This window comes from Thunnus albacares, chromosome 3, assembly GCF_914725855.1.
Source record: "Thunnus albacares chromosome 3, fThuAlb1.1, whole genome shotgun sequence".
In the NCBI taxonomy this organism is placed as follows: Eukaryota; Metazoa; Chordata; class Actinopteri; order Scombriformes; family Scombridae; genus Thunnus; species Thunnus albacares.
Window position 1 is genome coordinate 13,194,765 of NC_058108.1, and position 13,553 is coordinate 13,208,317.

The 13,553-nt window shown below is 41.9% G+C and overlaps 1 protein-coding gene across 5 annotated transcripts in view; it reads right to left on the reverse strand.

Moving 5' to 3' along the window:
• Positions 1-1,855: 1,855 nt before the first annotated feature.
• Positions 1,856-13,553, reverse strand: part of LOC122979231 (DNA-binding protein Ikaros-like) — a 32,426-nt gene continuing 20,728 nt past the window's right edge. For 2 of the 5 annotated variants that reach the window (XM_044346517.1, XM_044346518.1), the window contains exons 3-11: positions 13,010-13,078; positions 11,770-11,841; positions 10,804-10,873; positions 10,371-10,487; positions 7,437-7,847; positions 5,941-6,108; positions 5,415-5,531; positions 4,444-4,557; positions 1,856-3,027 (exon numbers count right to left, since the gene is read on the reverse strand). In XM_044346517.1, the coding sequence (XP_044202452.1) occupies positions 2,393-3,027; positions 4,444-4,557; positions 5,415-5,531; positions 5,941-6,108; positions 7,437-7,847; positions 10,371-10,487; positions 10,804-10,858 (1,617 nt within the window). In that variant the 5' untranslated portion in view covers positions 10,859-10,873; positions 11,770-11,841; positions 13,010-13,078 and the 3' untranslated portion in view covers positions 1,856-2,392. The remainder of the gene's footprint in view (positions 3,028-4,443; positions 4,558-5,414; positions 5,532-5,940; positions 6,109-7,436; positions 7,848-10,370; positions 10,488-10,803; positions 10,874-11,769; positions 11,842-13,009; positions 13,079-13,553) is intronic. The other 3 variants (XM_044346520.1, XM_044346521.1, XM_044346519.1) reach the window with 3 other exon arrangements.

Below are 13,553 nucleotides of genomic sequence, written 5' to 3' on the forward strand. Positions count from 1 at the left end.
CACACACACACACACACACAAACACACACTCACACACACACACACACACACACACACACACACACACACACACACACAGTTTAGGCAGAAAGCAGGGCTTTCAAAAGTCAATTCCCATTTTTGTTTTCTTACATGTTTATTCTTATGTTCAGAGATTATATTTTGTATGGCGTCTTTTTTCCTTATCCTGCTAGATTACCTGAAACTACTCTAATATCAACTGCAACCTTAAATTTCTGCATACAAACAAACAACTTTATCAAGCTACTCAGAAGAAAAATACCCTGAAGTCAGCCTCTTATAATTGGAAAAAGAGAAGCAGTGTGGTTGTACTTTTGAAATGGATGACTGGGCTTTTTAATCTGACATATGGACATGAGGCTGTGATGACAGTTTGCTTCACAAGTGTCACTTCTCTTCAAACGCAAAGAGAGAAAAAGGGAACTGGCACTGATGGAGAGGACAGATAGTGTGGTGGCAGCTGGATGAAGCTAACACCCTGTTCTAGTCTGAAGGCACCAAGGCGTGACCAAGTCCCTGCACTGAGATGTGGGTGAACTGCCTCCACATTCACATGCACGCACAGTCCAATGCAACAACACATTAACTTAGTGACTAATGCTAGTCAGAGTCTGTGTAATGTATTTGCCAAAACCCCCCTGATACAATCTGAATAGACAGATTTAGCTGTCAGTGCCCCAAGACAGTGGAGCTTCCCAAACCTGGTCATTTTAAAAATTTCCGGTCAAAAGTTCCCATATGCAGATAAGTTACCATATATTGAGTCTTACAGACTGAAGTAATTTTACTGTCCATTATGTGGGTGAAGTGAAACAGAAGTGGGAAGAATGAACTATTGATTAAAAACGTCCTTACACAGTGTTTGTGCACTGGAGGCTAAAAGTTTCTACATCACACTTGTGTAAGTTAAATATTGGACCAGGATCGGCTCCAAACTAGTTGTGATGTCACAAATCAAACTTGTAGGCTAACCTCCTTAAAATCTGATTTTCAATAAGCACAGAGAAACTCTCCACTTTCAGCAGCTGAATGTGAAAACAGCCTTCTAGTGTCAAACTCTGCGCATACATCATTCTACAAAGTGAAGTTCAAACATCCAACTGTGTGAGCGATACTGCACACCGAAAAACATCTCAAGACTAATTCACCGTCGTGCAGTACCAAGTTTCCACCAGCAGATGGATGCTGCTGTGAAGAGACTTGTGATCCTCTAACATTCATCTCCTCAGCATCCGGGAAAGACACAGTGCTGCCTCAATCCCATGATGAAATTAGGAAACAGTCTCCTAACCAAGACAAGCGCCATTCGACATTTCCGCCCTCATTTGATCATTTTCTGAACATACCAATTCTCAGATACTGCAGGGGCACAGGTACACATTCTCTTTGTTCCTGATTTAACATTTAACATTGACAATACAGCCTTAACTTGATGTCAAGAGAATTCTTATGATGTTCAGCAACACCTTATATTTAATTTAGACCTACCTCAAAATCCATTTATATCCCCATAACCTCAGTGCTAGAGATTAGAAATAGATTTGTAAGTCCTATTTCTACTTTTTTACTATGTGACAAAAACATCTCTGCAAAACTGTGCCATTTCTAACTCGCGGGAGCACTAAATGAATGTAATATTCAGGAGTGAGAAACCAACACATGGTGCAGAGCGAAGTGATGTCCTTTGAAGCCGTGAACTGCACTCTCAAAACCACAGCCTACAAGGAGACATGTGACCTTCTAGATAATAGGATTTTTTTTCTGTAGTCTTGAATTGGCAAGTCTTTTTCAGAGAAGCAAAACCTCTCTCAACAAGGTGCAGATCTACAGTAGGTGTGATAAAGAAAAAAAAGGGTTTGCTTTTATTTTTTACACCTTTACAAAGATAACAATAAAACATTTACAGCAGATAGCAATTCACTCATATTTGCTACTTTGTTGAACATTTGAATGTAGTTCTGTATGATATAAACAGTGGCTACAACGAAGAACATTAAGTAAAAATTTATGTATGAATAGGAAGTAGAATTACTCCCGCATAAACACTTTACAGACCATCTTTTCAGATGAGTACAGTATGACTAAGAACACTCTGAAACCCGTCACACTCCTTTAACGTCTCTCTCTCTCTCTCACACACACACACACACACACGCACACGCACATGCACACACATACACTCGAACACAGACACAAGACAGAGAGAGAGATAGCTGCTACTTCATGCTTTCATTTCTGATACTACTAGCTACTTATATGAGTAAATCTGTGTGTGTGCTCATACAGTGTTATCTGTCTGAGCAGGTGTGTGTGTGTGTGTGTGTGTGTATGTGTGTTTGTATAAGCATGTAAATGTCTGCATGAATGAAAGCTACTTCAGTTCTAGGCGGTGCTCGCCACGGGCTATATGTGAGGAGAACTCGTAACGGTCCCGACTGCGGTGGCCGCACACGTTGCATTCGAGTGGGTCGCGGAAGCCGTGGCATCCCATGTGGATGGTGAACATAACATAGTCTAGAAAGATCACTCTGCAGTGGCCGCAGGGATACACCGCCCCGGGCAGCCCTCCGGCCTCTCCGTCGGCCCGCACCACCCGCAAAGCCTCCAGAGGGGACAAAGGGATGGGCTGGGCGTGTGGGTGAGGGACACCGTTCTGGTGGTTCAGCCCCCCCAGCAGGTGCCCTAAGCTGTACATGATGGGCTGGGAGATCTGGGAGCCGTCAGTGTGGAATGAGTCCATGCCGAGGGGTGGCTGGGCGGTATGAGGGAGGCCCAGGAGTGGCATGCCCATCTTGTGGCCGTTAGTGAGGCCCATGGGGCTGATGTCGTTGCGGCTTAACGGGATGGGGTAGGGCCTGTGGGAGGGAGCCGGTTCGCTGTCTGTGAGCATGGATTGTTGTTGATGGTGGGAGTCGGGGCCTGGGGAACTCGGCAGAGGGTCCTTGACGTCAGTTCGGGGAACCAGCTCCCTGTTAAAGCTCAAGTCCAGGCAGACACCGTTGTCGCCTAGACCAGCAACACGAGAAGAAAGAGCACTCAAGACTCCGCAGGAGGAGGTATCATATACTTCATCTAAGAGCATGACCAGAGAAATACAACAGACAGCAAGCAGCAGTTAAAGCAGTTATTGCTTACAGATGGAAAAAGATCTAACAGTAATCCTGACAGGACTCTAAGGGGTCCTCACTTTGGTGTTGAGTGGAGGCAAAGGAGAAAAATGTGTAGCCCCAGGCAACAAAAAGGAAAACCTCCATAGCAACACTGGGGAACGCCAGGTTCACAGGACAAAAGAGACTTTAAAGCATCTAGCATCCTGAGCCAGCAGTTGAGCTTGGAGGCATGAGAGGACAGAGGGCTGAGAGGAAGCAGACGACGCAGACGAAGGCCTCTAGTGCAGCTGCACCACAGAAGTATAGACATAGAAGCACCTGCTCACGTTTCTCGCCTCCCGCCTGTTCTCTCTCTCTGCGGTTGCAGACATTACTTCTCTTTTCCCCCTGTGGTTGTCATATTGAAAGATCTCACTTCATTTGTCAACCTGATAGAGAGACGTAGGAGGTTTTTTTTGCCAATACACCCTCGTTTTGCGAGCAGCTTGAGGCTTGATTGTGAAACTACAACCCAATGTTAGTTAGACTTAACCAGAAAGGTGAAAGCCAACTATTGAAAATCGTTGTGTGTGTGTGTTAACGCCCATAAAGTTTGGGAAATTGCTGTACCAAGACAGCCATTTACTGAAACTCATATCTTTTGATCATTTATCACTCAGGCAAATACGCTGAGTTTGAATCAAATTACACAAAGTGAATAATTAAACCGAGAGGTTTCAAGAGCATGTTACCCTTTTTAACATGTATCCATTTATTCACGCATGTATGGTTACCAATACCCACCTATGACATAGTTCTCGCTGAGAATTTAGGGCAGTGGAGAACACTCTGTGAGGTGTGCAGGTATGAGGCAGGTGCTCTGCCCTCAATTCCTTTTTGGCAAGAGATGGAGGCCCACAAAGACAAACAGACAGACAAACAAACAAGTAGCTCAGACAGACAACTTCACATACTGTACAAAACATGAATTCTGTCATCTAAAGTAGCATAAATGCACAGCAGAAAGCACAAAAAAACAGAGCAGCATATAGCTGTAGCAGCTCTGAAGTTTCACATTTAAAAAGTCAGTAAACAAGTGGACAGTATTAAAATTAAGATATAAGGGTAAAATAGCAAATATTAAGTAAATAAACATATCAATCAAACTAAAAAATGCAGACATTCACATTTTTTGTTTCAATCTAAATGAATGAAAAACAAATTTGAAATGAATGCTATAAGCTGCTTTAATATTAAAACACAACTCTCTGTTTGAAGTCAGTGTCTCTGCTCAACTCCTACATGTCTGTGTTGTGAGTTACGCTGCTCTTACCGGTGAACTTCTGTGGCATTGAACTCTTCCGTTTGGCTACATTGCTGGCAAGCCTGTCGAGCAGCAGAGCACGCTCAGTGCCCATCGGAGTCCTGGATGTGTGGCCGTCCTCTGCTTGAGAGCAAGAAAGTGAGAGTAAAAGGAGTTGAGGCACAGGAGGAAATGAAAACTACAATCAAGCTTTCCACTGAGCTGCGACTGTCCACCTGTCAATGTCTTTGAGTTTATAAAGTGAGGCAAAAAAAAAAAAAAAAAAAAAAAAAAAAAATCTTGCAAAACACCCTAGCTGCTCAGAAAAGTCGCACTGGGAGGAACGAGATATTAATTTGAGATCAGAAGCTCCTTTGACCTCACTTCCTGGTGCTTTTTTACTTCACCAGTGCAGGAGAGGAGACCACAGGATGAGGATGTACTTCCTCACCACTACGGCACTATCAGGCGTAAACTTACGACATTTGGTGACCACAGAAGCATAGCATTGTGTGTGTTGCAACTGTGCAACTGTCCTGTCAGTAAAGGCATTTTTGGGGGGAGGTTACAGACATAGAGGGTTATGTTTGTATGTGTGTGCTGGGTGGCTGGGCTGAAACATTTGCCCTACATAACTCTCTTCCCCTTTGCTGCTATAGACATGAAAAGCGGTCTTCACAGCGCTGTGCCGCCACACCACAGCAGCCATAACCTATTTAGCTCTAATGATGGGGTAACAGCCATAAGCTCATTAATTTAATGAGGCTATAAAAACAGGATCTGTAAGCAATAACAGCTTTAGTTGTAAGCCTGCTGTGTATGTACAAATGTGTTTATGTAGACTGTGCAGTGGTCTGATTACATTAACAGCTACATGTGCATGTGTGAAGTGTGTGTGTGTGTCTGCAAAGAATACAAGTTGGGAGTTTCGATGATGTTTTGATGAAGTGAGTGTCAGAACGTGGTGGTGAGACACGTTGAGTGTTGCGATGCCTGCTCACCTCTTTCAGCAGGACCTTTGCTCTGAATGTACACATGGCACCTCTCTCTGTGCTCTTCGAGGGAGCTGCGCTGCTTGTAGCTGCGACTGCAGTGGTTGCACTTGAAGGGCTTCTCTACTGTGAGCAGGAGTGTCAGTTAAACATTAACACATGAAACATCCATTTGACAAAACTTAAACAGCGCAATTATATCTCTTTAAGTACATGGTTTCATACAAAACTGATGATCTGCAGAATGTCTGCAGGTGAAACACGTGAACTGACAGTGAATGAGTAAGTTTCCAGAGGTGAATGAGTAAGATGTCATATGTGATGTGTGTAACCGAATGAGTGCATGGTAGGGTGTTACTGGAAGAACCATGCAGGCTCAGCAGACCTCATGTGTGCAGGCTTAAAAAGAAGTGAGAAAACAACCTGAAGGAGTGAGAAACCAACCAACACGATACTGTACACCGGTGCATATTATATCAGTGCACATCAGCCTCACGTGTGAGTGATTGAGAGTGTGTATGTGGCTGGCTGGTACCAGAATGTGTGCGCAGGTGCCCGCTCAGAGCGTCACGCCGACGGCAGGCGTAGCTGCACATGGGGCATTTGAAAGGCTTCTCCCCGGAGTGCAGTTTGATGTGGCGAAGCAGGTTTCCCTTCTGGGTAAAGGAGGCCCCGCATTGACTGCAATGGAATGGCCTCTCACCTGAATGAGACAAAAACACATGAGCAGCATGGAAAACAGTCCTGTGCATTTCACATTTCAACATATTTACTTCTTAACTCTTTGATCACACAACAGTTCACTCATTGTAAGTCACATAATGTGGTGTTCACAACAATTCTGTGATAGCTCCTATGTTGATATTTTAAAAAAATAACTTTTTTTTTATCATATACTTTAATTGTCAACCCCTTTTTTGTTCCTTGTATTACAATAATTTGCAGAAAACACAGAATCATTCACCATCTTTGAAAAGGGAACAAGGCGACATCCACTTTGACTGTCAGAAACCTAGAAACAATGTTTTCACGGCTCAAACCACACAAACACCCAGAATATTGTGTAGTAGACTTCCCATGTTGAAAATACAGCCTCATTAGTTCCATCTGAAGGCGGCATTATTCTGCTATTCAGCTTTACTCATCTTTACTCATTTTAGTTGTAAAACATACATTGACGTTACAACTTTGTGTCACGCAAAATTGTAACGTCAATGTACGTTTTACAACTCAAATCAATAACCTCATTCTCTTAAATTCAATATGACTGATCTTTGAAAATAAGCCATGATGCAATCACATTGAATCCAGCGACGTAAAGGCACCATGGATTACAACAGGGAGTGTGGCAGCTTTAATATCTTAATTTCTTATAATCAAAAATGATCAATATACCACTTCTGTGTTTTTAGTCATACTGAAGAATTATGGAAGAAATGATATGCTACATATAAGAGCAGAACTCTGACATTAATTCTTTACAGGGTTTGTAGATTTCATTTTTTTGTTTAATATGTGTGCTAATACAGCAATGACAAATGTGTATGTGGATAGAGAATAAGCTGACCACAACAGAAAACTTATATGTGTACTATGAGTGTTCAGGTTGAGGATTCTTTTTCTGTACTGTAGCTCTACTAATGCTCCTAAGTTGTATACTTTAAACCTTGATGAACCATATAAATAAGGGAGTTACTGCATGAATTGCACAATTCAGGGCATGATAAAGACTGTAGATGTACTATGTGTTGCCTTATGTGTCACTGTGGTCAAATCACTAAGTTATTGCATGTGCTTTACATATGAATAACAATAGGAGGGTATTTCACAATCTCTTGCTGTTTCTGCAGCACTGGTTAGGACACATGCGTCATGTCTGATGCAGAATCTTGCATTCCTAATCGTAGTTAGTCGACTCAACATTTTGAACTAGCCAATACAAGACACTATCTCCTAATGCTATCAACAGTGTGATGATTGCACAACTGTTGTATTTGAGGTCAGGTGTTTGGGTTGTGTTCCTGTGCTTACCCGTGTGGCTACGTTTGTGCACCAACAGTACGTTGATGCTGACGCAGGAAAGGCCGCAGATGTCACAGTTGAGCTTGCCTGTTGCCTGGATGCGGGGGGCCACAGCTCCAGGCACGTAGGCCCCTTCTGTCGTTGCTGCTGTGTGGGCGTCTGTCAGGGTGGCACTGTCGTAGCGTGAATAGTCTACAAGCGACAGGTCCTGCGGCTCGCTCAGAGTATCTCCCTCTTCATCCCCCTCCCCATCCCTCTCCTCATCATCGTCCCCCTCTGTCCTCTCTTCATCAAAACCTTCCTCCATCCCGTCCTCGCTGGCCCCCTCTGCTTCCTCTTTTGGTACAATCTCGCTTTCTTTTTCAGTCTTGGAGTACTGCTCATTATCGTCCATCTCTTCAGCCTCGGTCTTTATTGCACCTAAGCAAGGAGGAAGCAAGAGACAAGCAAAGGATATATTTGGAAGGACATTTGCTCTACACAGACATGAAGTGACTGAATCATGTGAGAATAAAACAAAGATATTGAGTGATGTATAGCACATATACAAAAGTTGATATTTCTTTTTCTCACTTCCAAGTAAGGTGCTAAATAAGCTTGATGAGACCCCACTCCAACAAGAATGTGAAACACTGACATCTTCACTTCTACATTTGTATTTATAGTTGTTAGTTTGATATCAGTACTAGCACGTCTCCAAAGTGTGGGTAGCTTTATTTGGGCCGATGTATAGTGTCACAAAAAGATTCAGAAGATGTGTGCTTGAGATAAGGGGAAGGCATTTCCTCTGAATACACAGAAACTAGAACCAGGGCAGGAGAGAGACGCAGCAGGCGCCTCACGACAACAACACCAATTCCTCATCTGCTTTTAAAAAGAGATTTCACATTGATTATATATTGCATGTGTCACAGATGCTGAAAACAGACAAAGTTCTTCCATCAGCCTGCAGCACTCAACAACGTGCAAGTTTTCCCTGTTTTTTTTTTCTTTTATACTTACCATATGCTCAGCCACAAGTCTTAACTTCAAGTCAAGTCAAGTTCTACCTATCATAGAACAAAGTTCCATACCATACAGGATCTGTTCACACATATGCATACGTCTCATCACCACAACATGCAAGAGTCCTGAGGCTTGGTTTGCAGGACCTCTCACCTAGCCTCTTACTAAGTGTCAACCAACCCCCCGTACACTCAGTTCCATCCAGAAACCACACTGTGGTCTTGGCGGTGACTGGTGATGAGCTGAAGAGCAGCGCCTTGTATTGTGGAAAGCGCTCAGAGGTGCTATGGAAACTTTGCACACACAGAGCTCCGAGAGGCCCGATATAGAGTCCAGGGTCTAAGAGCAGTCAACCGCAGGCTATGCATCAGACGCAGAGCAGGGCTTTAGGAAGTGCACCCGGTGGGGCAGATGGGTGGCAGTCAGAAATAAATAGGAGAGCTGTCTGTAACACCATGTTCTTTTTTCTAAGCGACATATGGAGCACTGAGGTCGCAAGTCTGATAAAAACATTTTGAGACTCAAATTATCATGAGTGAAACAAGCTAATCACAGTTCAAATCTTCCTGCTTTGTGTGAGGGTACACTGCAGAGTTTATATAAGGCAATGTCATCATATCAATGATGTTAGAATATCTAATTATGGTCCTGCTTTAGATTACAGCCTGCAATGTACAGCATAATTACTCCAGAGTTACAGTGTAATCTTTTGTACTAATGGTGCACCAGTGCAGTATGTACCAATACATATATATAGGTACAGCGGAACAAGATGTGAAGTTATGCAATAAGGGGGTAACAATTTATGTAAATGCTCATTTCATTTTAGCTACCAGAATCAGAGGTAGATTAAATTCATCAGGCTTGATCTCTGCCTGAGACAGATCTCCCTGTTAAAGCTTTTTATTGTCATCAAAATCATATTTAATTGAAAAGACAATATTTGTGACAAACAATACTGGCATGCTCAAAGATGATTCTGCCTCCACCTTTAACACAAGTGAGCTGAATAGAATTTAATTTGTGGTGCTCACAGCATTAGAATTAAATTAAAAGCATGTACTTTTGCATGCACAGCATTATCCTTTTCCAGAATCAGTGCCTAGTATTACCTTTTTTCTATAACTTCACATCTTGTTCCCCTGTACCTACACACACACACATATATATATAGGTACACACTGTACTGGTACACTATTAGTAATTACGCTGTGGGCTGTAAAAAATGTAAGCGTTACCCAAACTATATGATACCATACATCACACTGCATAAATAAAGCAGACCTGGGACTCATCTTACTGCTCTAACTCCACCTAAACTGTTAAAAACTGACTAAATCAAATACTGAGAGTTATACCAAATTATTCTGAGAACTACTTGCAAATTACTTTAGACGGAATGGAATGAAACATCATGATGAGCACTGGTGCAGAGGACACAAAAAAGTGCCTTTGACCAAACCGCAAGGTAACCAAAGCACCTGAAACCTTCAAAATCCTTACATCAGGCACCTAGGACTTTTCATATGTCATCTCTCCCTAGTAGATAATATTCCACTGCTGTTTGATGAAAGCCTCTTACTAAGTCGTTTTAACATGTTTATTTCATGTTTAACTGAAGTCAAAGAATAAAAACCTATTCTATGTGTTAAGAAAATTCTACCACACTTTGGTATGTGAAATTATTTAAAACATATGTTCACATAAACACAGAAATACATAGTGGCCACGCTAATAATAAAGACATTTTTTTTTAGTTCTTTCAGTAGATGTGAGACTCAACATAAGTGTTTTGTTGAGGCTGTAGCAGCGTCCTTAACATTTTTTCTGACTGTATACATTGTCCATGAACAAAAAAAAGGCTGTGAGCTTAATGGCTAAAATGTAAAGCGTGATGGAAAGATGTCAAAGATATTTAGCATATGTGTGTGTGGGTACATTTACGTGGATCCATCACACCTTCAGCACACTGCATTCCATTCTCGCTTAAAGAGTTATCCTCCCTCTCTTCTTCCTCTTCCTTTGGCTTTGCATCTGCAGCATCACGGCAAACGTCTGAAACAGTGACATGTTGACACATTGTGTATCTGTAAATACTTTGTGTTACTTTTTGTTTCATTGAAAAGTAAGAAGGATATATTAAAAAACCCTTCGGGAATAATACATTTGCATGATGACATTGGTGACTTTATGGGCTGCTATCAGCTGCAGCCTGCACAAATCCCTCCACATGTACGCCTTCAGCTTTCAGTACTCTACAGTCATGTGCGCTCAGGCAGTGCGGGAGGCAGGATGGTGGCAGTTGTGGAGAAATGAGTGCTAGCCTGATCACGTAGGCTTTCATACTATAGAGAAGGAATCAGATACTCACCCGTCCCGTCTTCCTCTGAGGGGGTAAATCCAGCAGGATGTTTGTCTGTGTTCATGATGAAAAACTTGTTCTGCGGAGAGGAATAACAATATTTGGTTAATGAGAGATAGTTTGGAATCTGTACAAGTCCAACCGAGTCAAGTTAAACTCCTTCTTGTGGCGTCTTTTTAGATCCACCTCTGAAACAAAGTGTTTCCGAAGAAGTAAAGAGACCACATTTTAACACTCACAGTAGGAGGGTTTGTTGCATACATTTATGATGTTACCATTTATTTGACACTTTGAGACGAAGATAACTTTCTGAATGTCTTTGACTCTATTAAAAGACTCCCTTACTATTTCTACAAAGCATGTGAAGAAAAAGAGGCAACACTTGTCTCTCACTGTTCCTGTTGGTTAGACAGCATAAAAAGAAGTTTATTTAAAAATAAGAGTGGGTAAGAGCCTACGGTTGATTGCTCGACCCTGTCACTACATTTAGCCTGATGAGAAAGAGATGATGTTCACTGCACATGTATTTCCTGCCGAGTCCATACATAGGAGCAAGTGTAAAAGCACTTTCCACATCAACAGCCAGTGAGACTCCAACACTTGTGAAACGGCGAATTAAGAAATGAAATCCCGCCTTGCACCTTTGAAAGCTGCTTTAGAAGCCCTGTATCAATGTCCTGTAAACTAATAAGATATTCAGAGGGGAGAATAGTTTCAAAGTTTATATTACAAGTGTATCTGTAATAAAAAAAATAAAACATGGATGGCAATTTAAAGTTTTCATTATTTAGACAGCTGTTATTACTGTTAAACTACATTCAGTGGTAAAAACACAGCATTGATAAACTTTTCCGCACGGTCAAAGTGAAATTGAGAAGCGCATGTCTAGAAGATACAGTCAATTCCAAGGTACTTTTTTGGTTTTATTTTTTCTTGGAGGATAAAAGTAAGTTCAACATCCTGAAATGATCTTACCTGCTTTTTGTTCAGCACCCGCAGGAGAACCACTCTCGCAGTAGGAGATTCCACACCCCGCCACTGGACTTTCTGAATATGGAATATAAGCCAACGTCACTGAATATTGGACATCCCTCAAAGGAACAGGAACTTATTACGAACAAGGTGGAGCAACAAAGACCACGTTCACTACAGAGTATCAGTATTTAGTTGCTGTTTTTTTTTTTTTTTTTTTTTTTTTACCATTTTTATAGTCATAATAAAAATATTACTTGACTAAACTTACATGCATAACACACCTATAACATTTTATGACTGAAACAAAGAACTGACATTGGGTACGATATCAGCTCAAGCAGTCCACATGGTCCCTGACTTGTCTCTATTTAAGGAGCTGTTACTCCATCTTGTGGCCAAACGATAAAGCTACTTTTCTTTACAATTTACTGTGTTCAAACAAGTCTGTACAAGAGAACTATCTCATAAACTTGTCTTTACTATAACTACACATACAACTTAAGCATTAGGTATTCATTTTAAGGGACATCATAGTAGTTTCACTGAAAATACATCAATGAAGAACCCAGCTGAACTAACATCACACATGCTGAACTACTAAGTATTGGATGAAACATTTACAAACATATCCGCTAGCTCTGTTAGTCTCTTAGTTACAAAGATTGATAAAGTGTTAATAAAATATTAAACTACACACACGCACACACACACACACACACACACACACACACACACACACACACACACACACACACACACACACACACACAGGGCTCATTAGCACAGTAAACATCTACAAAACAGTATTATTTAACACCGTTAACCTCTGAGTAACCACCGCGCACCTCAGAAAAACACACACACACACGCGCGCGCGCACACACACACAAAACACCTCATAAATGACACATAATGAAGCTGCTGGTCCTCTTGTGAGCTGAAGGGCTGCTGAAGAGCTCCACTAACTACCAGCTGCTTTAGTACATTGTTATTACAGTCAGTCATCTCATTAAAGCGATTTACTTGAAATTAACCAGATGTATTTTAAAATCTTTAAAATATTTGACTTGGACTGCACTATGTGACTGAATAAAATGAATTTTAGATCCTGTAGTACTGTGGGTCAGGTTTGAACGGATGCACAGCCATTGATATCTCAACACATTTCTGATCATTTGCCGAGCAGGGGTAGATGAAGAATCGGTGCCGTGTAACTAACAACACACACTGTAGCACCCACCTGAGTGGTGCACGGCCTTGTAAGGCTTGGCTGCTGCCCATGGCCCGCCTATGGCAACCAGCCACCAGCCTGAAGAAAAAAAGACGAAAAAAAAAAGCACACTCACAAAGGCATTACAATACATGCTGGGTTTCCATGGCAAAATGGAGGCAAAGGAACACAGGAAAAAAAAAAAAAAAAAAAGAGAGAGACGTCGACCAATAAAAGCCATGATTCAAAACATTAAAGACTGGATGGAGGGCATATCTGCACACACGGACAAACAAGAACAAAGTAACACACTGATTTACAGACTCTTTCATGATCAGAAACACACACGTGTATAATAAACTGCCCTGGCTTGCAGCGTTGTTAAAACTTATCCTGCGATCCCACTGGTGGGAGGCTTTTTTAGGACCGGTGGGGGCAGGGCGGTAGCGGGGAGGGGGGGGGGGGGGGGGGGGGTGGGTGGTGGGGGGGGGTTAGACTGTCCATTTGCCTTTTATAGCTGCCCACTCCAGTTAGTAGCAAGAGAGAGAGAAAGAGAAAGAGAGATCTGGGGGCT